Genomic DNA, 11975 nt, shown 5'->3' with positions numbered 1-11975 from the left:
ATAGTCAAATTATCGATTTTTTGGCCCCGGATTTTTTATAAAACCCCCAAAAAGTCAAAAAAGGGTCCATTATGGGGGACAACAAAATTGATGCCAAATTATAGCTGACACTCTTACCTTTCCAAAATGCTACAATTTGTGGATCCAAGTCCAGGCGGGGTCTTGATCCCGGACTTTCGGGTCTGGGGTCCCGGGTCCGTCCCCCAAGAAAAAAATAGTTTCCCGGGATCAGGGTAAAAATACCTACCTCTGGAAAAAATTTCCAAAAAATCGAAGAGTTTTTACTAAACTAGAGTTGTTCCAAAATTTTTGCCACAAGAATCTGAGGAGTGCATGAAATATTTCATGGAAAACTATAAATTGTCTGGAGTTATTTGTACAATTCATATTGGAGGCATATATGTCAAATCGTTAAAACAAAAATTACTTTCACTGGTTGGTAGTGTAGACGGCACACACTTTGGTTTCCAAGTTCCCTCAAAGGATGAATACATGTTTTTCAATAGAAAAGGATTTCACGGTCTAAATGCAATGATAGTAAGTTGTGTATATTATTACATTTATCAGTTAACGATTTTGTAAAACTTTTAGATTTGTGACCATAAGTACAAAGTACTGGTTAAAAATTCAAATTACGGCGGTGCTTCGCACGACAGTTTTGTGTGGAAACACTCTGAAGAATGGGGTTTACTGGAGCAACTGTACACAGAGAAAGGGTTTAACGTTTTGGTTCATTGTAAATGTTATATTCTTGGGTTTATGGTAAATATTCACATACATATTTATTTTGCAGGTGACTCTGGATATACCACAGAGCCCTGGTGTGTAGTTCTATATGCGGTAGCTGCTGAAGATTCTACAGATGCCCATTTTAATGGAGTTCATGCAAAGGCGAGGTGTATTATAAAACGCACAAAAGGAGTTTTAAAGGCTCGATGAGGAATCCTAAGCAATGAGAGAAGAAGCCGTTACACTCCCGAAAAATGGCACTATTTGGTAATGTATGCGCTGCTTTGCACAATATATGTATAATGTTCAATGTGGCAATGTACACACATGTACATTCTAGCGAGCCTTGAAGTATATACTGGCGGGGAAACCCGTTTGATAAAAATTGGTGAAAAAATAAGGGACAAAATAAAAATGTCTTTAAATAACATTTAAAGAATGACTTTATTAAAAAACTTCGTAAACAAAAATACATTTTATGTTTTTTATATAACACTACGTACTTAAACTAACAAAAAAAAAATTAAACAAATCAAAGAATAAATTCATGCTTTGATAAAAACTATACGTGTAAAAACTATTAATTGTTAATGAGATTAATTAATTAATATTTAATTGTTTAATTTAATTAAATAATAATTTATTGTTTATGAGATCATGAAGGTAAAACAATCAGACAGAGAATGTCATTTTCACTAATTCAGTTCAATGGTAAATAAAAGGCTTTGAAAATAAAAAAGGTATTAAACGATATTGAGGCAAAATGTAATTTGACTACTTTCAATAAAAATAAATTTTATTGTATTCTCTTCAGAGGGATTTTGGTTTCAGCGCTTCAAGCTCCAATGTAGGTCAATTCGTTTAGAGGCTATGTTCGCGTCAAACTCCATTTGTTTCAATTTCAAGGCTTGTTCCTTAAGATAGATCAATTTATCTATCTTACGATTAGTTTCCTCTTTTAGTTTAAGTGACCGCTCTTTAATGTCAATGATCTTGTACATCTTTCCTCCAATTTCACTTTGCCAGTATTTATATTGGTCAATATTTTCTTTTAAAAGGTCTAGCTTGGTAATGCTTTTCAACCTTCTTCTGGGCATATGCCTATGTGAAGTTTTGAGCAACTCAATCGCAATATCTCACATGTCACTTTTCGATATACAACTAATGTTTCTTTTCGTTTCGGCACTAGTTTGGTTGGTGGGACTTCCGAAACACTCAACATTTACTAAGCCAGCTACAGCCGCAGTTAGCCCAGCTGCTTCCACAATTTGTTCTTCTGCTACAGAAAGTATTATTTCATCATATGGGCCGCCACCAGTTTTCTTCTTGGAGGCCTTGTTGTGCGAAAGTTTTTTTTTTTGTGTTATGCTTTTGATCCGTATAGACTTTGCGCCAACTTGATATATCTTTCACTGGAGGGCCCCAGGAATTTAGTTTGGTTGTCAATTCGGGCCATAAGTTTAGACTTATCATTTTTTGTTGAGCACAGTTTTGCAACTTATTTTTGGCCAAGTCCCGATGCTCCAACATAAATTGAGCCAATACCTCCTTCTGCTTTGCATTGACTTTATTGCAGTTTTTTGAAGAGGCTACCTTTTTTATCCTTTTCCCTAAATGCAAGAATTATAATATTTTCTTAAATGTTTTGCCAAAATAGAATAATACTTATATTTTCTCCAACTTCTTGTTTCTTTTTGTTTTCTTTTTTCGCGCAAAAATCACTACATACTTTGTTTTCGATAGCATACTACCTTTCGTGCACAACTTCGAGTAAAAACAATTCGATAACGACTGCGGTGATCCGCGTAAACTACATTACGATGCCGAAGTACTCGATTTCGACTGCGGTGATTTGGCCCCAGGTTGCATCCATTTGGAGACTGGACATAGAGGTAGAACTTGATTGAATGGAGTCAGAAAAAATGGAAACCGAATGAACACAGATGTATGAGCTGCTACAACAACAACAGACATTATCGCTAAATCGACTTAGAATTTTACGCTGATCAAGAATATATATACTTTGTTAGGTCTGATATGAGTATTTCGAGGAGTTACAAACAAATGGCAAGGCTAATGTACCCTCCATAGTATGGTGGAGGGTATAAAAAACGGAATTTACATACTTGGTATATCTCCGTTGAAATGTGTGTTGGTGTTGAATTTGGATGGATGGTTGAGGAGGATGGTGGCGACGGTTGGTTTATGATTGCCTTGTTTGGTAAAAAAAGATAAAAGAACTCCGATAACACAACAACGCAAAGCAAGTTTCTCTGGGATCCGGCTGGATTGGATCAAATTTTTGTGTAACAGCTCTCTATAGATGAGACCGATTAAGTTGTTGTGATACAAACCGAGTGTGGTACCGGAAAAGAATAAGATGGAAAAAAAAACAGCAGTTTGTTCGATTTTATAATAATAAAAATATGAGGGTAATTTATTGAGAGGAAAAGTGTCCGTAACGAACTTTGCCTTGTTTGGTTGAGACGTGTACTTACAGGTTGCCAGTGTAACGACCAACAGAATATGATGGGCTGCCGAAAGTTATGCAAGACTGACGCAATCACTGCTTATTGGAAATGTTCTCACTACGATCCGATCCGAAATTCCACAATCATGAGAGTAAGTACTGCCTATGATCCGAGCATGGCGAACATGGTCTCCGGGTAGGTTTGTAAGGTAACAGTAAGTATCGCCTATAATTCACAGTAAACGATACGGTTTATTGGAGGATTTGTAGGGAATACACGAGGAAGGGAGATCTCTATGTGATCGGAACTAAGCTAACAATGGCTCCCTGCAGATTTGTAGTGAAAATACCTAACTTAAACACGTTGCTTTCTATAAAAACAACAATAATGGGATTAAACCTGACTATTTTGAAACAAAAAATACTACGGTATCCCGAAAAAACATGTCAACAATGTTTTAAGTATAATCTTAAAATTAAATTAATAAATAATAAAGTTTTATTAAATAAAACAATTTTTAAAAACTATATTTTTGAATTTATTTAATTGAAAAATTGTTTTATATAACAACAACGACGTTATTGTAAAATTGTTATTTTTTTACATGAATATGCATTGATACATAATAAGTAAAATAGTCATGTCAGTAACGCAAAATGATCAAAGAATTAGTATTGACAAAGTTTTGTGTAATATCTGGTATTGATGCTTAACAGCATAATTTACAACGTTTGTTCTAAACGTTCTTATTTGGTGGTCAATTGTTTTCTATACAATTGACAACTGTATTCAGGGTGTCAGTTATGCGCTCTAACAATTCTTTTAAAGACGATCGCACATTATTAAGTTCCATACTACCATAATTAGATAAACATAGTCCTTTAAGATCTTCCGAAGATTTCAAAATTTGGTCAAGGTATTTTACGGCTGTAGTTCCAATATCCGTATTTTCGTTGTTCGGCGATATTTTTTCGATAGGAAGTAGAGAGGTTATATTATGAACAGGCTCTTTTGAAACTACATCCTTATCTTCAAACACATTTTTTCTGCATTGTCCATCCAATTTCTTCCATTCGATATCCACAAATTTAAATATATCTTTCAGGTGACAATATTCTTGTAAAGTATGGAGCCAAACCTGAAGTCTAGCTACCGGCCACTCCGCTTGCAGTTGCTTTTCCTTATCGACGATTATTATTTGAAAGTGGGGAACTCCAAATTGATCCACCGCATACAATGGTTTAAATTCCAAGTCAATGTTATTATTTTCACAATGATCATTTGCTTCATTTACCTGCAAATATAAGAAACATATAAACATAAAAAATTAAATATTAAAAACATCTTAAAAGTAGAATAAATGACCATTCAGATAAAAACCGGAACATATTATTGAGAGTAGACTTAAAACCTGTACTGATTTAAAACTTTTCTATAAAAATTATATTATTGAATGTCGTTATTTTCCAACTGCATGAACTGTAATTTGACATTTTGGGATCTATGTCGTTTTTACATAAACGGTTGAATATAGGTCCACAATCTGCCATAGATGTCGTATAACGTTACCTTTCGATTTGAAGATTTCTTACGCATTGTGAATTAAATTAGCTTATCTTGACTTGACTGATACTAAGAGGATACAAATTAGAACTAGTTATTTGCCAAACTAAAAGTTAGTGCCATTTTTCTGTAGTTTTGTAACATAGCAAGATATCAACGATGGAGATTTTGCTATTCATTTATTTTAATATTATGTCATGGCCCAATTAAAAAGGACGACCAGATGGCGAATTCAAAAAAAAAAACTAAAGACAAGCCTTTGTAATAAAAAACAGGCAACAATAGCACATACACCTAATAACATTTTACCGCAAACGAAGAAACATGTTGGAGATGCTTCATACAATAAAAGACCCCATGAAAAATAGAATGAACTTAAATAAGGCACAGCACACTGTGCGCGAAATTGGCAATATTAAAGACTGTTCGACTTCTATTTTAGATAATGAGCTCGACAATAAACGCAATCAGATTGATATTGAAAAACCTTATTCCAACTATTCCAAAAATGCAAAATTTGTATCATTTTGTAAGAAACGAACACAACAAACATGGTGACCAAAACAACAAAAATAAAAAAAAAAAAATTAGAGAAAGCTGAGTTAAACTTATAAGAGAGTAGAGTTGTAATCCTGAAATTTTAAAATAAAACTTCTTATGGTCTGTATGATGCAATTAGTTAATAACATTGTACTAAATAGACCTAATTTTGGTACAACCGAAAAAGCTGGAATCCTGAAATTTGGAATTAAGATTACCGTTGGTCTGTAGGATAGGGTTATATAGGAAGGTTTGGAAATTCAAACTTATCTGTAATATCTGGCATGTCACAGGAACGAATGTCGTACGAAACGAATATCAGAAAACGAAAAACTCGAATTTATTTCGGTTTGAAACCACTTTGGATTTTGCAAGTGAAATAGTGTTTTTATGAGAACTCGTAACTTCAAAACGCGGTTAAAACACTTTCAAGTAATAAAAATGTTGTTTTAATAACAAATACACAATTAAATTCCATGTTTTTTATCTTCTTATTTAAAATAATTTGCAAATTTTGTTTCTCAACTGACGAAGACAATTGCTATCAAAGTGTTGCCACATATTTTTTTTTTTTTTTTTTTTTGAGAACCAGTTTTTTTCACCAACAATAATTATTTACGAATGATAATTTGAAACAAAGGTAAAAAATAAAACAAAAAAAAATTATGATGTATCTATTCTGGAATGTTAATTAACGTTTTAATCATTTAGGGACAAGCCATAGAGCAAACACAGGAATTAATTTATAAGCTAAAATTCATTATTCATTACTTTGAGCCTCTATTTAAGAAACAATCAAATCTCCCATCTTAAGTAAAAATTACAAAATTAATTTTCTTTTCGCAAAAAAAAAAGTATTTTAAACAGAATATTTTTCACAGTTTCCACTTTTACAGTGTTTTCTAATCATGTGGTTTGTTTTGATTCCTCATTTATTCGTTCTTTCATTCCTCTAATACTGCCATATTCATATTGAGTAATGCAATTTTCGTAGTTCACCAAATCGTACGGAATCTAAAGAATCTAAAAGAAAAGCAATCGATTTTGAATTACGGAATACAAACCATTCCGAATCGATTCTGTGACATGCCTGTATATGCTACTAAATTTTAGTAAACTTTGTATTTAGGTGAACCGATAAGTATGGGATGCTGAACTTTGGAATTGGGATTGCTGTGGGAGTATAGGATTGGGACATGTAGGAAGCTATGAACATTCGTACTCATGTGTACTAAATAGTACAAAATTTAGTACAATTTGGATTTGGGGGAACCGATAGGGCTGGAATCCTGAAATTGGGTAGTGAAATTTCTGTGGGATTTTAAGATTGATTTGGGTAGGAAGTTTTGGAAATTCGTACCTATGTGTACTGAATTTGGTACAATTTGGATTTGTGTGAACCGATAGTGCTGGAATACCGAAATTTTATGTTAAGGTCACTGTTGGTGTCTGTGGTTAAGATATGGGATGGTTTTGGAAATGTGTGCTATAATTTTTCGAAAAGTACTATGTGGTACTATATTGGCTATTGGGTAAAGGAATAGTACCAAATGGTACTATTTGTTGTGATGTTTTAACAAAGTTAAGTTACCATTAGAAACTTAAAGTACCATATTTTAAACAAATGTGATAAAGTGATACACCGCGCTATGTATCACTTTATAAAAAAAAGTAATACTATAACTGTTTTATTTATATTTATTCCTAAAAAATTTACTTACCAACAACTGTATTTTATGTTGTATTCCTTTGCTGGGGGTTTGCATTATATTATTAATTTCATCCAACAAATTCGATTTCCTCATTTGAACTACTTTCAATGGACTTTTACCGAGAGCTGTCTCCTGTTTAAGATGTTGGGCATTTAATTTTCGTTCAGAGTCAATAATTTCCTCATCACATTTCAAAACTAATTGCTTTAAATCCATTTGGTCCAGACGTTCTTTCATTTTTCTCTCATGTTCACAGCGATCAACTTCAATTTTATTTATCGCTTGAAATTTTTCATTTTCCAATTCCAAACGTATCTTTTCCTCGCGTTTTTCCAAAATTTCTTGATATGCGTATCTAAAATCGAACAACTAAACAAATAAATTAAGATAACTGAAAATTGCAGTATGTTTTTTTTATTGTTTTTTCTTTTTTTTTTTTTTTGGAAAAATTATCAAAAACCCGAGTTTTGCTATGTTCGGTTACATAGGGTCTACAAATTGGCCTTCAACTTTCCGTTTTCTGTGCTTCTGCAGTGATTGCCAGCACAAACAGCGGAGACCGTAAGGTGTAGATGTTTAATAAAAGTGGTTGTGTTTGTAAGCTCACTTTTATACATGTAAGACTCTGCTCTCATTGGAAAATATTTAAGTTGTAACTGACGACCACAACGATCGCCGAGGCGAACCACAAGAAACTCTGCATTCACTTGTCGATTAGAAGTCAAAGTACTCTGTGCCAACCTAAATTACTAACGGCAATATTGTTTGCTCGAATAGAATTCTCTATAACTCAATAAACCACTAAAAACCAATAAAAACTAATTTATTTTTCTTTTCTTTCTTTCACCTATCACAATTCCCCAAATAATCATTTGGCCGCATCGAATTCGCAGTCGAATTTGAGCCGTTTAATTTTTTGACTTTCTAGTCAAATACACCCTGCTAAATTATAAAGCTCTCCAGACCTTGACACTTAAGAAAATTTTAAAACGTTTTAATTAACGGCTTTCTTTAGATTTGTCTCTAATTTTGCAAAATGTCTGTCACCCCCTTTTACGACGATCGTAGATAATCAATAATTTTGTCTTAATTAGTATATTATATTACAAGCTGGTCCGGTCCGCGTTGGCGGCCCGTAATTTTAGTGGTATTTGCTTTTGTCCACCTCATAATTGAGGCCAGAAGGTTTCCAAAATAGTCAAATAGTCACCTTAAATTTTGCGTTAGAGTTCCTATGAAGTCTGTGCTTTTGATCATAATAAAATTCAAAAATGAATTAACAATATCGGTCCGTTTGTCCGCCAATCGGTTAAAATCAGACCTCCGAATAATTCACTCGATTTTGCTCAAAGAGTGAAACATACTTCGAAGTCGAGCGAGTACACTCCTGGAAGGTGAAAAATTTGTTCTAAAAATGCGATAACGAAACTACTGTTGTCTATTTCTATCGTCACTGAGTTACTACTTAGTGGCCCCAAGGAATATAAGATAAGATGTCGCGTGTGCAGACTCTTTCTTGTAACTTCCACCGGATAAAACACCGATAGTTTACAGTTAGTTACTAATTGAACATAAATAAGAGTTTATTCTATCTGAGGAATATAAGACACTGTGGGGCAGTGATAAGCATGCCAGCTTTGCTCTCTGAACACCTGGGCTCGGTTTCTATACCAGACATCACATTTGAAATATGAAAAAAAAAACATAATGTGTGAGTTTTTCAGCCAAATTGTATAAGTTACAAGCAAGCCTACATTGGAAAAGTGAAAATAGCAATAAAAAATAATTGTTAATTCTGGAGTAAAAACATATTTTTTTTATATCCATTAACTGTCAATGAAGTGACTTCCACGATTATTAGAAGCAATGCTGCATACTCTATTTAGTTATGCTTAAAAATATCGCGGTCGTTGTTCGTTTCTTCCAGAAGGATGCTTCTTCCGGGGGTGAGAAATCGATATCAAACGCGATGATTTCTATCGCTTAGGTGTGACTTCTAAGTGATTTGCGGGATGTTTTTTGCTTGCAGGGTTGTAAGCAGTCATCGTAAATGATTTAGTGTTTAAAGTGAAAATAAACCATGAAAATATTAATTAACACGCGTTTTATATATTATGCTTACATATATAATATTAATATAATTAACCCATTAACGCCGGCTCCCTTATTAGTGGGAGAAAAATGTTGAAACTTAGTGGAGGATGCCCTAATGTCACTCACATTCCGCGCACAAAAATTCAGCCCCCTATCTCTACCCCTTGCTCGTGCAGCGGGTGGTGCGTTTTTGCACCCCTCGGCGTTACTGAGTACAATTTTCGTGCTAGAAAATGTTTTAATAAATGAATAGCATTGTAAAGGAAATACAAGAATTAAGTTGGAATTTTAATAAAATTACTCAAAAATTAGACGATAATATTAAAAAATAGTGAAATAATACATGTTCCAAAGGTTGCACGTTATCATACCCTCCACCTTGGAAAGGAGGGTATATTAACTTTGTCATTCCGTTTGTAACATCCCTAAATATTCGTCGAAGACTCCATAAAGTATATATGTATATTCATAATCAGCACACAATTCTAAGTCGATTTAAAGACGTCTATCCATCTGTCAGTTGAAATCAAGATACAGCCCCATTATATGACGTAGAGCGCCAAAATTTAGCAGAAAATTTGTACTGTGTCTAGGATGGTTGGTATTGAAAATGATATATATCCGTCCACGGTTTGCTATAGTTCCCATATAACGGTACCCGCCGATATTCGGTATTTTGATGATTTTAGTCACACTTTTCGATGGAATTGTCTGAAATTCAACACAGGGAGTTCCTTGTGAGTACTTTACCCTCTGAAAGAGAATTGTCTTTATAGGTACACAATATCGTATATCGCAACATATATCAGCCGATATTCGGTATTTTTAAATTTCCTAATTCGTCCCAAATGGTGGAGGGTATGCAAAGTTCGGCGCGGCCGAACTTAATGCTTTTTTACTTGTTCCAATTATGAATATTGGAGAGGATTTGTTTGAGAATATAGCAACGCTAATGGGGTTTTACGTGCCTTTTGCACTCTATTTATTTATTATTATACTATAATTTTTATAGTAGTTAAACAGCTTAATTTAACAAATTTACAATATAAGGATTCGAATATACGTGCTGGATGTTGATAACTCTGAAGAGTAACATAGAAGATCGAAAACACGATACTAAACGACCAATTTTATTTATGTCTCTTTTTCGCTTTTCTGCAACGTCAGTCTTATGACTAAGAGGATAAAGTCGTGTGATACAAAGAAAATCGTTTGCCTTACAAAAAGGGAAAGAATCATCCAATTGAAAATCTATGGAAATTGTAATAAACGTATCAGATTTGAATATATCACCCATACATAGTGTCATCCGATTTCATAAGTATTGTGCACCAAATGCGTAACATCAGTCCCAATCAAATCAATTTAAGTACACGCAGCCAGGTTCAGTCTAGAAGTATATCTGGCAATCGGTTCAGATTTCGATGCTCCCAAATATATTTGCGTCCGATTTAAATTTTATTGTGCGCCTCATGTTTAATATGTATCCAATATGAATGGATTTCGGTACATCCGAGTGAATTCAACCCAGAAGCAAGTACTTCTAATTTGGTGAAAATCGGTATAGACTGGTGCGAAAACGCACAACACGTATTTATGCAAACACGTTTATATGTACAATTTTGAAAATTTTATCAGTTAAATATAGGGCAAAGGGCTACCGATCCATACTAATATATATTTAAAATTATTTTTTCTATATATTTTCTTTGTATAATAGGGTTATTTTTTGCATGTGGGAAAACCTGCACTTGGCGATGAGTTTATCATCATGTAGGTGACGTCTGATGAAAAAACAGCCAAAGTCAAATAAACCGTTTCTATGCATGCTCAAAAACACCTCTATTTTTGGTGCGTTTGGTGCACCCGTCGGCGTTAATAATAAGAATTACTGTGCACACTTACTGTGTAAGCGCCATCCTAACAAATTATGACAACACGGTTCGAAATCTTCTAGAAATGCGTTTTGTACACAAAAAAAAAAAAAAAAAAAAAAAAAAAAAAAAAAAAAAAAAAAAAAAACAGTCCATTGCAATATATTCCGCTGATTTTTTTTCTTTGATTTTTCAAACAAGAGTGACTCATGAGCAACCCACAAAAACAAAAATGTGAAGAGTAAAAAAAACTCCCACTCTTTGCGCAATCCTGCTCGCAATCAAGATGCGCTCCCGAGTGAAAATGAGCAAATCTGAGTTTTGGTTAAAATCACTAATCACTCTACCCGCAAAATGGCCTTAATACACATTATCAGCCATTTTTAGATTGGAAAATGTGCTCAATATCCTCGAAATATATAAACTGTTGGTAAGACAATGGAAATAACTGATATCCGGGGATACCTTCATATCGGCGTTATACCAAAATGTGGGCCTATAATTATAATTTTTTTAAAAGGAATATTCTTCTTTCTAAAAACTCAAATTACCAACTTTCAGAAATACCCAAATATTCCCTTATATGGCGGCTATACCGAAACATAGTCCGACATGACAAATATTTTGCACAAATGTTTCTACATGCAACTTTATCAAATTTAAAACTCTATCTTAAATTTTGCGAATTATAGAGCAAAATATTTGAGGCCCTTTGTGTATGGTTAAGCCTACATATAACGGGCTCTAAAAGTGTATAGCCTGGGAACCCAAAACCTTTTTGAAATTTTGATCTACTACCAAGATTGGCTGTTACGCAATGTCATTACACGCTACTGCGCATAGTCCCCTGCATAACGGTACCAGAGATTTAAGTATGTGGAAGGTTTCAGAAGAATTTACGGAGGATATGAATCTAGCTAGCTAGATATAAATATCTAGAGCTACATTTTATGTAGCACGAATATTGTATTGCCACTTTATATATTTGGTAT

At 33.7% G+C, this 11975-nt stretch overlaps 2 protein-coding genes across 3 annotated transcripts in view; one reads left to right on the top strand and one right to left on the bottom strand.

Moving 5' to 3' along the window:
• Positions 1 to 277: 277 nt before the first annotated feature.
• LOC109614310 (putative nuclease HARBI1) lies at positions 278 to 1341 on the top strand. Its single transcript, XM_020039727.2, has 3 exons — positions 278 to 537; positions 592 to 736; positions 794 to 1341. The coding sequence occupies exons 1-3, from the start codon at positions 334 to 336 to the stop codon at positions 937 to 939; spliced, it is 495 nt and encodes a 164-aa protein (XP_019895286.2). The 5' UTR covers positions 278 to 333; the 3' UTR covers positions 940 to 1341.
• A 2373-nt stretch (positions 1342 to 3714) lies between these two features.
• LOC101891557 (kinesin-like protein KIF14) overlaps positions 3715 to 11975 on the bottom strand; it is an 86186-nt gene continuing 77925 nt past the window's right edge. Inside the window, exons 4-5 of one of the 2 annotated variants that reach the window (XM_059128093.1) lie at positions 7025 to 7384; positions 3715 to 4494 (exon numbers count right to left, since the gene is read on the bottom strand). In XM_059128093.1, coding sequence (XP_058984076.1) covers positions 3958 to 4494; positions 7025 to 7384 — 897 coding nt within the window. In that variant the 3' untranslated portion in view covers positions 3715 to 3957. The remainder of the gene's footprint in view (positions 4495 to 7024; positions 7385 to 11975) is intronic. The other variant, XM_059128094.1, reaches the window with a different exon arrangement.

This window comes from Musca domestica, unplaced genomic scaffold (genome assembly GCF_030504385.1).
Source record: "Musca domestica strain aabys unplaced genomic scaffold, Musca_domestica.polishedcontigs.V.1.1 5, whole genome shotgun sequence".
NCBI lineage: Eukaryota > Metazoa > Arthropoda > Insecta > Diptera > Muscidae > Musca > Musca domestica.
Note: the sequence above shows the minus strand (reverse complement) of the source record. Positions and strands in the feature narration are given on the sequence as shown.